This window comes from Ctenocephalides felis, unplaced genomic scaffold (assembly GCF_003426905.1).
Source record: "Ctenocephalides felis isolate EL2017-DRISC unplaced genomic scaffold, ASM342690v1 CF-g0.4_SCAFFOLD_01604, whole genome shotgun sequence".
Lineage (NCBI taxonomy): Eukaryota > Metazoa > Arthropoda > Insecta > Siphonaptera > Pulicidae > Ctenocephalides > Ctenocephalides felis.
Window position 1 is genome coordinate 45,909,685 of NW_020537758.1, and position 16,515 is coordinate 45,926,199.

General features: G+C 26.8%; 1 protein-coding gene across 1 annotated transcript in view; it reads right to left on the bottom strand.

Moving 5' to 3' along the window:
• LOC113373080 overlaps positions 1-16,515 on the bottom strand; it is a 313,142-nt gene that overhangs the window by 273,540 nt on the left and 23,087 nt on the right. Inside the window, exon 3 of the mRNA XM_026613404.1 lies at positions 3,142-3,229. Within this exon, the coding sequence (XP_026469189.1) occupies positions 3,142-3,229 (88 nt within the window). The remainder of the gene's footprint in view (positions 1-3,141; positions 3,230-16,515) is intronic.

The following is a 16,515-nucleotide window of genomic DNA, read 5'->3' on the forward strand; positions in this document are numbered from 1 at the left end:
AAATCTTTCGGGTGTTTGTTAACAGAATTTTTAATGATGTATGTGATTATAAAAATATAGTAATATTGTAAAAATAAATGGAAAGAATTGCGAAAAACTGCATGTTATTGTTTGATATTGAAAATATTTGAGACTTTGCTTGGCATTTAAAACAAATAGAATATACATAATGAATTTATGATTATGAATAAAAAAATAAATGTCTACATTATCATTGCCAAAAAGCAGCTGAGTTATGCCAGAAATTAAAATAATATAAGAAACAGTATGGCATATTGAGTGATACACATGTGAGCAGGATTTGACAAACTAATTCACCTAAAATATGAAATTAAGTAATAATCAGGGCCGGTCTTACCCTGCATGCGAAAAATACGAGCGCACGCTTTGGGGGGCGCCAACACAAGATTCAAGTATGAAGTTTTCAAAAAATATTTTTTTTTTGGCACTTTTACTAATCTTAATATTAACTAATTTTAATATTTTTAAAATACGTTAAAAATTTCACTTTAAAACAACAAATGGCAAAGTAAAGATGAATACATACAACTCGGTCCTTACGATACAATTTTGGATATCTTAAATAATAAAAAATTAAATTAAAATAATTTAAGCAAACAATATGTTTAAGAAAAGAAAATGGATTTTTCTTAAATAATAAATTAGTTGAGAGAATGATAATGTACAGAAATATGATAATATGATCAAAATGAAAATGATAAAAATAAATGAGTGGATTATCTAAAATTTGTTATCATTTTTATTATCCTGTTAGATAATCCACTCATTTATTTTTATCATTTTCATTTTGATCATATTATCATATTTCTGTACAACTAATTTATTATTTAAGAAAAATCCATTTTCTTTTCTTAAACATATTGTTTGCCTAAATTATTTTAATTTAATACATTATTTTTTCAACTATTTTATTAATTGAAAAATCATTTTCTTTTCGTAAACATATTGTTTGCTTAAATCTTATCAAGATCTTGTTTCTTGACGGATGTCCTGAAGATGGAACGTACCTAGTTCCGAAACGTCGACAGTAAATAAATGAATAAAGAAAGAAATTGTTTATTAAAAAACTTTTCTTGTGTTTTATTACTTTTTGGATTCTTGTTCGAAACTCTACATAATATATATATATATATATATATATATATATATATATATGTGTGTGTGTGTGTGTCAGGTGTGTATCTGTTCAGTCACCAGTTGCCAGTATTTTGGGACTATCAGTTCTATAGTTATCATCATATCATATAAACCATGACTATTTGATTCCGATTTCCTATATAAAATACTCTTGGTCTATGGACATTGTTCATCTGATATTGGTAATATTTCGCCAGCGACATCATGGACCGACCGAGCACACTTATGGGCTGTGCTTATATTTATGGCCGATACACCGTGACTCGACATCAAAGCCATTTGTTATGATATCGAGAAGATAAAAATTTATATGGATTTATATAGAGAGACTCTATTGAGTAATATTACGTACCTTGTTAGGAAAACAAATATTCCATATATAGTATATGTATTTTCAAATGAAATTAGCGTAAAATAATGAGAACGTCTTTGAAATAAGATAAATATTGACTATTATTTGTTATAACTAGTGGTGCATAGCAAGGTGCCTTAAGGCAAATTGCTGGAACTCTCCGTACCAGAATTAAGGAAAAATTGGAGAAAAAAATCTGTAATCAATAAATATTGGTCAATAATTAATAACAATTGTTAATATTTTCAAATAGATAATCACAATCACTATATATTTTATTGTTCATAAAATATACAGTGACGATCTTATCGCTCAAAACACTTGAGCAAGTTTACATTAGCAAGAGGTGCTAAATAAATCCATCTGAGGATATATTTCTTATGATAAGAATAACGACTGAGGATATTTCTTATGATAATATATACATTGTGAAACTGAATTGTAAATTTAAAATTCATATTTGAAGTATAGAATTTTGTATATTTTTGAAAATTTGGAAAAAAAATTCTGAAAATTTTGAAATTTGCTTGATCCGTATAAGTAAACTTTTAAAATTAACAATCTTGGTACGAAACCCAACAAAATTGTAACAAAATTATTACTCATTTTAAAAAACTTTATCAAATATCTGATAGTTGCATGTGCATGTCTAATGATCATTTTTGACCGCCAAATATCTTTTTTTTTACTTTTTCTTCTGTATCTAGAAACCGCTAGACCTGCCTTACCAAAAATTTCATCAAGTCTTCAATTCGTCAATACAAGTAACATGTTTTTTAAATCATTCAGATCAGGTATTCCCTTCTCTGAAAAACTGAATTACCGTAATTGGCACTTTTTGCAACGTATCTGCAAAACGGCTAGACCTGCCTCCATTAAAAACTAATCAGCACGTCTTTTCGTCAATAGGAACCGAATGTTTTTTGAATTATTCAAATCGGTTGATTTGTGCGACCGAAATCGTAGACGAAAAATTGTATCCAAACATACACACACATACATCCATTTTTTATAAGGCATGCCAAAACGTTCAGAAACCTTTAAAACGTGAAGATATGCAAAAATTTTCATTTTCGTTTATTTTTGTGATTACTACAAGTTGCCCTACGAGAAGTTAATAAGAACTTATACTAATATTACAAAAAAAATGTATTAATGACTATTTGGCGTCATTTTTAATTAACCTTATGAATAATTTAAATAGCGCCCTAAATTTTTATCAATAAAGTTGAATTTTAGATTTGAATTTATAGCCCTATTCTGCTCTTCATTGAAGCTATTAATTGTAATTTACAGTATTTTTGAAAATTGAATCATAATGTGTAAATGACTAAAAATAGAAATAACTATTCAATATATTTGCTGATATTCACAAATATTTTAATATTTCCTTACATTTATTACCTATAAAATGTTCATGAAAATGTCTCAATTTTAGCAGTAATTTTAATAACTATTTCAATATAATTTGATTTCTCTGCGTGATAGTAAAATAAAGATAGTTTATGTTAGTTCTATTCTGAAAACGGGACAAACCGTATTGATTAAACAATAAATCTTCAATTATTATCAAGTAATGTACAATATAATAATTACTTTGAGTCTTTAGTATGTAATAAATTACTACTCACCATAGTAAACTTCCTCAAGCTCACTGTATTTATTGATATTGATTCCAATTCGCCATGAATAAATCAACACTACCAAGATAGAGATATTCTGCAACAAATATAAATATTTAAATTACATTACACTATATAAAAATTACAGTCAATTCAAAATTATATTTTGTATTTATTAACCAAAAAATTCATACTAAATATGAAATCCATTTTCATTAATTTTACGAATGTTACAAAAGATTCATATAAATTTGTGAGAAATTACATTTTTATAATTCATGCATGATTTCATTTTAACAATTTTATTAAAACTGTTTTGTTTAAAATTAATTGACTTCATTTGTTGAAATTGATATTTTCAACTATTGACTGTAATAATTGTTTTGAAAATTAATAATCATTTTTGATTGTAGTGCATTTGGCACTCTATGCTCAAAATGCAATTATATATAACAAAGTTAATTAAATACTGAAATTTAATTATTATTTAATTAGAATGCATATTGATAAAACAATATGCTTGACTAATTAGATTTACTTCGTGAAATGATTAAATAATACACACCAATAGAAATTAATCATTTGGATGCAGTTCAAATAATCATGCTCTAAATTAATTTCAGATTCATATTATTTAGAGAATTGTCATAATATTTTCATTTGGAATTCCAGTAAGTTTCATCTAAGTTTTATATATTTTAAATGGGTATTTGCAAAATTTATAGAAGAAATAATATATTTTTAATATGTAAATGTAAAGAATTTGTTTCTATAGTTTTTATACGCATACTTGTCGTTGCAAAAGTAGTCTAAACTTTTAATTATTATCAGAAAGTCGAAGACATTTATCAAAATTCAGAATAATTCAATATATATATATATATATATATATATATATATATATATTTATATAAATACATATGTTCTAAATATGATTGCTACTTTTGTTACCTATTGCATTTTATTCCAATTTATGAAACATGCTAAAAATATACAATAGCATAAATCGGATTATACGGCTTTTATAAAAAATGCAAGGTAGAGTTTCATTTGTTTTTTTTTAATTAATATTTATCTCTATATAGATTACAAATTATTCAAAATGTTTAATATCTGCATATGATTAAAAAAATAAATAGATATATTAAATAAATATATAATATTAAATAAATTATATAAAAAAAATAACTTTGGATTTTAGAGAGTATATATAATATATGCAAAGATAGCAAAATAATTAACTGTATCGATTTTATAACGAATATCTGATCCTATTATCTCTCCATAGTCTTATCTCTATAAATAAAATACGTTAATATATATGATTAAGTAAAACAGATATTAAGCTCGATCCTAATTTATTTATCCCCACAGTTTCATTTCAGTAAATTTTCTTTCATTAGCTTAAAAGGAAATCCTTATTTACCGAGAATTGACTTTCAGATTAGAAACCATTGTGGCAATTCCGGTTATTGGCTTTTCTTGGATTTTCTCATCGTCTGTCGGGAAAAACTGTTTAAAGGTTAAATCAGAAAAGGTACGTTGCTTGTATTTTTACTTAAAATATTTTTTAAATTGGGTTATATTATTATATATAGACTATTAGGAATTAATAAATTCCAGACAAAGTTAAATTAAATTATCTGAAAAAAAATTTTAGATTTCTTTCTCATCTAATTATCTTAATCATTAATGATTCTATTCAAACTTTGACTATAGTTGTGCATCAATTAGTTCACAAATGAATAAAATTTTATTCCTGAAATAAAAACAATCTATTTTATATAAATTTATTTCTAACATTATTACTCAAAAAGATAAATATTAATAGTAATTTACTATTATTGTAACAATTTGGCTTATTAGCTACTATCTATGACGTAATCATCATCCAGACTCCCCTGCCCCCCATGTCTACCCAAAATAAGCAATTCAACAACCCCCCGCCCCCCTATAGTGCTTACGTAATACTTAAACGGCCCCTTTGGCAGATATTTTATAGAAATTTAAAAAATGTGTACAAATATTGTGTAAATTTTTTTGATACGGAAAATTCCAACAATTTGCAGTAAGGCACGATGCCATGCAGCTAACTAGTTTTATATAAATTTCAAATCGATAGTAATTTATACGTATTATAGAGAAAAGTATGTCCTATAACCTGCTGTGACTCATGGATAACATTTTTATTACCCAATTTCATTTTATTGCTTCATCTAATACAGTGTTCATTATCTTTGAGTACAATTTTTGGTATATTAAAGTGAGAAAGTTACGGCTCATAAAAACCGAATAAAACTATGTGTCATATACATGCCCTTAAAATGATTTTTATACACACAGAAGAATTTTGCAGGAAAAATGTTTTATGAAAGTATGAATATACTAGAATTGTGCAGAACAGTGGTAAAAATTGTTTGGCATTACACTTTATCAGAATAAAATAAATTTAATAAATAAAAATTGAACTATTTTTGTCAGAATCATACTTACTAGATGAAAAAGTATTTATTTTGATGAAATAAAAAATATTATAAAAATATTTTTTGCTTGTGTAATTATCTCAAACTCGTTTTATGGATGCTTCACCGCCTTTCAATTTTCAGTGAACTTATTTTACATAATTCCATATAGGTAATTTAGTATTTACTTTGACCAGACGAATAATCCTTTGATAAATCTAAATATATCTTCCTGTTCATTAATTCATGAAACAAAATTAATTTTTATCATATAACATTTTTATTCCGAGTCCGTGCAGCCATGAGACGTAGATTAAAAATCTCTTTGATGGCTATATTTTCCAGTTAGCTTGAGACTTGTTTGTTCAAAATAAAAATGAGATTAAATGTCATGTCCTTAAATTTTCTTGGGTAAATCTTTACTTAATAAGAAGTCACGTATAGATAACTGTGCAGTGAATGATATTTGTAGAGACAGAAATATTTCTGGAAAATATGAAAATTCATTTACATAGAGAAGAAATAGAATAAAATCTTATATAAAATTACTGTACTCTTACATCATAGAGAAGCACTTCTTGTAAATAGTAATTTGTACACATTAATATTTGGAGAGAATATAATTTGCTTACTTAACTAGTAATGTAGGGCATCGCGCCTTAAAGCATATTGCTGGAACTTCCCGTATCGTATTAAATGTTCGAGGAATATTAAATTTTTCAAATAGATTATTATAAATACTGTAATATTGTCTACTGTTTATAAGAATTAGTTATTAACTGAATTACAAAGTTAAAAGTATTTATTTAGAGTATATAAGTTGTCTTTAGAGCTTTAGCGTGAACCAGAATTCAAATCTAAATTATTTCCTGTATACAACAACAAACATTGAAATATTTTTTTCCAAAGCTATTGTTTTGTCAAGACAAGCAGAAAGTTTTTTGAATCATTCAATTTAGATGCTTATTTCTATCAAAAACAGCCATTTTTTGTACATTTAGCTCTGTATCTTCGAAATGGCTGGGCCTGCCTTTGCCGAAAACTAATAACCACTTCTCCCAATCATTACTTATTGAATGTTTTTAGACCATTCAAATCGGATACTCCGATCTCTCAAAAACTCGATTTCTATTTTCTGCCGACTTTGCTCTTTATCTTCGTAACGGCTGAGTTTGCCTTTGCCAAAAACTAATCAGCGCATCTCCCTATCCATAGGAATTGAATATTTTTTGAATCATTCAAATCAGTTGATCCGTGCGCTCGAAAACGTGAACGAAAAATTACGGACACACAAAACACACACACATTCTTTTTTTCTGAGGTATGCCAAAATGCTCAGAAACCTTCAGAACGTGGAGAAATGCAAAAAAAATTATTTTCGATTTTTGGCCCATTACTAGAACTACCCTACGGGAAGTTGAAAATAAACTTTGACTAAATCGCTGAAATACTTGTATAATATAATATTGATTCAAAATATACTTGTGAATTCAATTAGTTATCTTTGACAAACTCTAATAATATTATTGCCTTCTACACTACCATAAAATTTATTTAGTATATTATGATTTAATTGTCATTTTATTTTTTTGATATATTTTCTATATATTATTTTCATATCTCAGTCAGACAGGGGTATCTGGCATGAGAGATTATGAAACAATTTAAAACATTAAGTGATTTCACACAAAATAAAATAGATGGCATAATTAATTAAAATTTTATTTATTTATCTTAGATAGTCATTAGTCAAAATTACACTTGGTATGTTAATTATATATTTAATATATGAACGTAAAATTGATTTAGCAGGTTTGTGGATAAAATATACAATCAGTTTGTTAAAAATTCTGTAATTATTGAAATTATCTTTATATTGCCTTCTAAGTAATATAAGATGATAAAATATGTTGTAAACCACCTTCAATCTTTATTATATGAAATATATGGTCGAGCAACATGGAATAACGTTTTCAGATTTTGATTTTCCAACTCTAAAAATATTTAGATAGCAACTACAACCACGTGCTATTCTTCACTTACCAGCATATAAAATTAAAGTCTAGTATTTTTATTTCTGAATACAAAGTAAATATTTTTCTCTCAAGTGAGAATTTTCTCCTCTCTATGAGACCATTAAAATCAATATGAATTTATTCCGCTGAGAGTTGTTTTTGTTGAACCCACAAAAAACACTATTGCATTTGTACGTTTTTTCATCCATTTGTATACTTGTCTATCTCTGTATGTGGAAAGATATATAGAGTATGCAAATTTAGAATTCCGAATTGAAATAGCATTTGCATTACAAAGAAACTAAAATCAGAATAACTGATCGTACATAGTAAAATAAGTAATTGATTGTTGCCATCGATGGCCTGATTTACGTAGAAGAATACTAGATTCATAATTACCATAAATTAAACTAGCGGTGTATGGCATCGTGCCTTAAGGCAAATTGCTGGAAATTTCCGTATTCGAGAAAAAAAAACAGTTATCAATAAAAATGTATCAATGATTTACAACAATTGTTTTATACATTTTCAAATAGATAATTATAATCACTATATATATATTATCGTTTATAAAGTATACAGTGAGAATCTTATCGCTCAAAGCACTTGAGAAAGTTTACATTAGCAGGAAGTGAATGAATAAATCCATCTGAGGATATACTCGTATTTCTTACGATTAGAATAACGCATTTGAAATATATACATTTTGAAACTGAATTGTAAATTGAATTTTTGAAAATTTTGAATTTTTTTTTTTTTTTTGAAGATTTGAAATTTGCATGAACCGTATAAAAAAACTTCGAAAATTAAAAATCTTGATACGGAACCCAACACAATTGTAACAAAATAATTAGTACTCATTGTTAAAAACTTCATCAAATATCTGATAATTTGATGTGTATACGTCTAATGTTCATTTTTGACCGTCAAATATCATATTTTTTACTTTTTGCCCCGTATCTCCGAAACGGCTAAACCTGTCTTTGTCAAAAACTTATCAGCACGTCTTCTTATCAATAGGAATCGAATTTTTTTGAACCATTCAAATCGATTTTTGCGCCCGAAATCGTAGAGATAAAACTGTATCCAAACATACATACATACTACACATACATCCATTTATTCAGAAACCCTTGAAACGTAGAGATATGCAAAAAAAAATATTTTTGATTTTTTTGCCATTATTATAACTTACCCTAAGGGAAGTTAAAAATAGTGGTGCATCAATAACTATTTTTCAAATGAATATTAATATAACTTCAATAACATTATCAAATTACTCTTATCAGCTGAATGTAAATTTATAAGTCATATCAATATTGGGGAGAGTGGGAAAGAATGTGCCACTTTTTTTGATCAGTAATAATTTTGTTAATTTACCAGTTAGGTGGGAGAAAAGTAAGATAAATGGTAATTTTAACTTTTGTCTGTTTCAATTGTAAGATGAATGTAAAAAAAATGGTTAGAATGTATAAGGTATTAGAATGTATAAAAATTGAATTAGAATTGAAAATAAAGAAAAATGAAATAGTAGAAAGAAGTAAGAAGATAAAAAAAAAAAAGGGAAGAATGAAGATAAGTTGAACTATGTAGAAGAATAGAATTTAGTGAAGAAGATAAGTTGAGAGAAAGTATATAGTATAAGAAGAATAGAATCTGTATATAAATTGAATTTGATATAAAAAATTAGTATAGAATGTAAATAAATGTTGTAGGTGGCTAAATGCTCAGAGTAAGCGAGGCCAAATAAAAATTAAAAAAAAAAAAAAAAAAAAACTTTTGTCTGTAAAAAAAATCTGAAATACTGTTCTTAAATACGGTTGTGCCAGATATAAAAATAGGTTAAAAGCAATAGCTATGAACACCAAAATGGTTTATAACGACTTTTATTGTCACTAATAACAATAACATGTAACACAGCACAACCTAAAAATTTAAACAAAGCTTATGAATGTAATACAACAAAATATAATTTTGTAAACAAGAAATTTATGTGAAATCTTTAGTCTTGGCGTATTTTTTTTTGTTGTTATTTTTTGTACTTCGTCTTAGTGATTTTTTTTATCTGTTTAAATTTTAAAAATACATTATACAACATATACATGTTACATAAAACAAAACTATAATTGCTAGTAATTAACTACTAATGTTCAACTTGCAGTGAAATAACAAACAAAGTGATCTATATGTATACAAGTAACATATATTGTTGAGATAAATCGAACAAAAAAGCTTTTTTTGTTATACAATACAATTTGGTATACAGATTATGTTAATTTAGGGCGCTGACTCAATAGAATAACATACACTTGTTCGAACAAACATACTTTATTATTCCCATTTGGACCCTATCTCAAAATCAGTATAGTTTAGCTATTATGACGACTGTCATTACCCTAGCCTGGCACAACCGTACCCAGTCTCCCCTACTATTTAAGAATTTAGATTTTTTCGTCTCAAGTCCTAAAAACATTTCAAATAAAAAATCATACGACCATAAAAAAGTATTCGTAGCCAGCCTAATAAAATTACTGAAATTGGCGGAAAAACACAAATGTTTACATTCTCCAGCAATCTCCCTTCTTGCTTTATTACAAAGTTTACTTCGAGCAACGCCGCTGGCTATAAAAAGATTAAATATTTAATGAAATTAACTTTTTCATTACGCTTTCTGTCGTCACATTTCGAATTAGCGTCATAATTTTTTGTAATTAAAAATTAGACGGATTCCGGTGATGTCTTGATGAATTATTTTCTGAAATTTTTCAGACGGATTTGTGTCACGGCTATGAGGGATTATGAAAATATGTTTGTGCCGTGAAATGAAAAATTCAAAGGGTGTATCAGCACAATGCTTAAAAAATATCTGTTTTTTCACATTTTATTTTAGAATTGGAATAATTCATTATAAGTTTTGTAATTTCAAATTACAAAAATAAAAATAAAACTTTTCTAATGAAAAGAATATAATTGAAAAACTAAATCGCACAACTATAAAATAAGCTGGGGTAATAACGCAGTGGAAATTGAACATCATAAAATTGATACAGTTATGATTTATGAATAATCTACAAATCCTATGAATAAATTTGAAAAGTATTATAAACTCAACAATCAATAAAATTGTTATTTGTGTTTCGAAGCTCACGCGAAAGCAAAGATAAAAGCTTTGATTTATAGTTAATCATTGATATTTTTTTCGTATATTTCACTTTTTATAATATTCATATAATTAAACGCAATAGTGAAAATACATTTCACGAATTGTAAAACGTGCATATAAGGACAATATAATAAATATGATTTTGTATATAAAAACTTATTTAAAAATATTTATTTTGTATCATACTTTGCTGAGAATTTTTGCTGTGTTGGCTATATTTCTGCTTTTAACAGTATTAGAACAAAAGCAAGCAAATACTTTTTCATTTTTGTACTTTCTATTACTAACTATTATTATATTACTTTTATTTATAATTGATTATATTACTTATACTTAAAGTTCCACTTATTAATAATAATTATTTACTAATTACAATTTTCATTTTGTCGATTTTTCATTATTGAATTAATTTTCGTAGGTCTATAATATTTTAGGATGCTCGTTAATACTATCACCTTTATCAGTTTTATAAAACTTAAAAAAAATATTGAAATTAATTAAATGAAAAGAAAGCTAATCTTCCGCACTTCTAAAAGATATTTCTGCATAATTTTAAATTTCAGTTCAGGATTTTTTGCAAAAACAAAGACATGCTCAACGAGTTTTAATAACTAATTTTTAAAATCGATGCGAACGTTTTCTTAGGAAACGTCGATGAAAGCTGAAGTTTTGACTCATGTACACAAACGCACACATATTTATTCTAATCTGATCTCAAATGATTCAGAATTACTCGAAACATTGAAAAAGCATAATATGAGCAATTGAAAAGTAAAGCTAGTGGTGCGTGGCATTGTGCCTTAAAGCAAATTGCTGTATCTTCCTTAAACTTTGAAAAATTTAGATTTTTAAGAATATTGAAGTGTTTAAAACAAAAAGACTTTTTTAGAATATTTTTATATTCTGCAATATTTTGGAAATTTTGAACTTTTTTCAAAACAATCGCGCTGCTTTAGCTGCTTAGAGACGAAATATCAAAGCGCATAAGCGCCCCGTCGCAGTCTGGCGGATAAACATTGTTACGGAACCCATAGAAAGGTAAACAAAATTTGTTATTATCAAAAACTCTATAAAAATTTTGACAATTCGATGTGCATATGTTTAATGATCAATTGACCGCCATATAGCATTTTTTCACTCTTTTTATTGGATCTGCGAAACCACTAGACCTGCTTTTCCAAAAATTTTAACAGTTCTTCATTTCTTCAATACAAATGTTTTTTGAATTGAAGAAAATTTGGCACTTTTTTCCCATATCTTCAAAACGGCATAGATTTGCCTCGTTCGCCGTCAATACGAATCGAATGTTTTTTTAATTATTGAAATCGATTGGCTTGTGCACACAAAATCGTCGATAAAAATTTATATCCGAACACAACCATACACACACACTACATCAATTTTTTTAGGTATGCCAAAAAGTTCAAAACCTTTTTTTTATTGTTTTTTATTATTGTTCTATAAGCTGTTTTTGTGTATGACTTATGACCTAAGGTATTGATATGAGAAGCAACCCATCGGTTCATCCTTCTCCTATGTGGGTTTTTTTTATATTAGCTCTTATGTCTAATAGTGTGCATATGATTGAATGATGTAACTATGTCCACGAAGGACGATTTCCACTTGGAATTATATTGTGATCTATAACCCCAAGTGAAAATTTGACATCAAAGTTGCCTGATGTCAGGCTTGGCGGTAGCGGGATCGAGTAAAGATAAAGTGACCATTTATTTCTAAGTCAAAGCCGGGACGGCAATATTTAGTTATTAATATTAATCCGGGAAGGGAGGTACATAATGACAGTTTTTTTTATATAAATCTTTTTTTTTTTTTGCAAAATTTGCGGTATTTTTGTTTATATATATAGTAAGTAAATATATAATAAGTAAGTATATTTTTAGTAAGAACTTTATTAGATATAAGCAATACTTTTATCTGTGATATTATATCTTATATCGATCTATATGTTTTTCGCGCTTTTGAGCCTTGCATAATATTCTATTCAATTTTATTTATAATTAATTTGAAAAAATTAGCACTTGTTAGTTTTTCATAATTTTTGTTAATTCATCTGTCTATTCACGAAAAACCGGGACAATCCGAGACATATATCTAATTCCGGTACAGATAATGTTTTTTTAAAAAAAACTGGAACACAAAGTGGAAATTCGAGATTGTCCCGGCAAAACCAGGGCGTATGGTTCCCTTAGTGAAGACCATCTAACCATCACAAGCCACCCGGACGAAGTTCCTACTGTGCAAAAGTGCTTCTCCTGGTGCAAATATTTTATACGTGTTTCTCTATTTTCAGCTGTATGTATACAGATCATAAATAATACAGTTGAACTAATAAATCGTCTAGAATATATAAATAGTTTATCCGGGTATAAAGTTCACTGAGTAAACTGCAGTACAATGCGAGCGGTACGGTATATCCATGGGATCCAGATCCACTGAAGTATATAACAATGAATTGAAACAATGGATCTACGTTCCGTCTCTCTTATTCTGGTATTATTTGCTCAGTTTGTTTATTTTCTGATGAATTTGTTTTGATAGTTGCGCTTTTGTGTTTCGAATAATTCATTTTGTTGGTTTTGCGTTTCAAACAGGGCGATCATGATGATTAAGGATAAATAATAGTTGCTGCTTTGAAGAAACATGCCGTTGCATTATTCAAAGAAGAAGAGTTTAATATTACAAGAATATCATGTGCAAAATGCTTATTTGAAATGAAAATAGAAAATTTAGATGCAAATGAGTGCGTTGTAATAAATAGCGAGTAAGAGAGATATTTTGAATCAGCATCTTTTGAGTATAATGGGTTAATTTTCTTCTGAAAAAGCATAAGGCATCTAAAGAGCACAGTCAAAAACATGAGTCATAGTAAACGCGCCTGGTATGTCTCCAACAAAACAATTCACTGAGATCTAAACATCAAATATGCACAGGGGGTTATCAAGGAGAGAAGCATAAAATATCATTAAAATAAAGCATACCATCCAAACGCACTAATGGAAAATCTGAAAAAACAAGTTCTCATCAAAAAACTGAAAAGAAAGTGACCGCAATATCTAATAACTTGACAAGCAATATATTTATGTAAGAAAAGTCTTCAATAGGGCATTTCTAAACTAAAGGTTCATTTTGGTCATGAGAAATAGAAAAACGCATAAAAAATTTCCTAAATCATAGGTCAAAAGATTTTTGAACAAGTTTTCAAAATTCAATTGCTACCATAAAAATTTTATTCAATAATGTATATCATTCTATCCAATATCTTTCTTTCTTAGTCGAAGTTATTAGCAATTTGACTATGGTATATAGAATTATAACTAGAACCATCACTAACTTTCCAAGGAGGAAGTTCATGTTTTCAGTAAAAATTAGGATTTTCTGAATGTGAATGTGAGCCAAATTTGACTTTTCGTCAAGGTTTTATCAACTATGGCTACATTGATTTCAAAAATTTGAAAGCCATTTCATGAAATGTAATGAACTCTCAAGTTGAGTAGTTTTTAGACTATTTCGTAAGTCTTCTCTTTAAAATTTGCACAAAAAATAAAAAAAATTGGCAGATATTTTAAACCAATTTTGAACATTTAAAAACCATTCGAGAGAAATCAGTTTAAAATCATGCTCATTAGATTTTGAAAGTTTGCCGTAATCGTAAATTTGCAGTTGAAAATAATGGTTTAATGATTTTAATAAATGTTTGCATAGTAATAAAGTTCATGGTCTACTCTAAACGAATATAAGTGTTTATAATGTTACAAAATATTATAAGTCCAAAGAAAATGTTTTAATTATAAAATTCAATTAAAATTGGAATTATAAGCCAAGTAAAAAAAATTGTTACAAATTAAATTTTTTTAATTTAATTTCAAATAAGTTCGCAAATCTTAATTTTTATTGCTTATATTAATTATCATTTATGAAGTATATGCAATTAGTCATAAGGCGAAATGCCGCTTGCGCCTTGGTATATTTTATCCATATGTGAAGGTGTTTAAAATCTGATGTTAAAATGTATTATTAATTTACCGGAGGGCGTAACATATTTAGTTTTTAACTGTACTTTCTCTGTTTAGTTCAAAATTGTAGAACCACTGATGATGACGTCGAAACTCATGGAAAAATAAAGATGTTTTTAGTAAAGAAAAACCTGTATTTATTTTTTACTTGATGTGATGCTCTTCAAAAAATGAATCATATTATTTATAGATATATTAATGTTTTAAAGATGAAAAATCGATAGCATTTGAACGATAAATATGGCAAATTAATGAATTATCATCAGAATTATTAAAATCTCTGTAATAATTAATCCAACTCTTGCTATTTCTTTGATAATTCGAATAAAAATAGTAATGTTTAAAACGTGTATAATAAATTGTCTTCAAATTGCCTTTCTATTCCACCTTTATTTATTATTAATCTGTTACCGGATAAGCTTGATGGCAACATTGAAAATGTCATAAGTGAAGAAAACTCAGGAAATGATAATCGTTTGATATAGTAAGACAACACACATCCATTTTGTCAGAACCTTAAAGCTTTGAACATAAAAGCTCTAAGCTGGATAACATAAGTACATTCTGAACAATACTTTCTGTAGAAAAGACATTTATTTAAAGATATCTTACGTGGAAATCGTATGATTCGAAACAACGTTAATAATAGAGATGTATCGTCTGTAGATGTATAAAATTCTGGGTTTAGAAGCTTTATGTTCAGAACGAAATTACAGAAATCCTTAGTTTTCTTTGTAAATTTAAGCTGTGATACGGGGTTTACTTTAGTAAATTCCTTGAATCCGTATATTATTTTTGAATTATGAAACTTTCTATTTTTTGTTAAACCCTTTATTGAAATAATCCATCTTGTATCCGTTTTTCTTTATTCGTATTCCTTTCAATGTATAACAACATAAATATTTTTCTCTAAAAATATTTTCTATTTGATGAAAATGACATTATTGTATCATACTATAAAGCTTTCTTCACTAAACCTACTTTCTATGTAATATTTTTTTTATAAATAGATACTTATAAAAGGAAAAATATATACAATGTTTACATGTTTATATATAATGATATGAGTATATAATATGTTATTCGTTAATATATGCAACTTTCTATGTTGTAATACCTATATTTTCTTTTTTTTTAATAATTATTTATCACAAAATCCAAAGTGCCATATTATAGTAACTTTGGTATGCATCACATTATTACATAAATATGAAACCTTATGTCATCCACAGAAATATATATTTATTTTTCATATAATTATTTTTCATAATACCGTAAATAATTTGTATACGTACGTATGCATATGTACACATGTTCAGTTAAGTAGTTATGTAACATTCTGTAGGTTTATGTCATTATTTTTCATCATAACGTATATAATAATATGCCATGCTCAAAGTCAAATAAATAATTGTACAGAAATATATTTTGAAAACATGAAAATATGGAATGATTCTGTTTTTCATATTAAAAACGATACGTGGTTGTAAAAAGCAAAATAATATATTCAGGGTTAGTGATCTTGAAATGATCAACGATTGCTTATTATCCTATTGAATTTTATTTTTTATGTAAACACTATAAACAAAATATAATCATGCATATTTAAATATAAACAGACAGATTTTTATTTTCATATCTAAAACAGAAATATTTTTGAAGCTGAATTTTTTTTTTCAGTTCTAACATACTCTGAGTGATTTATAACA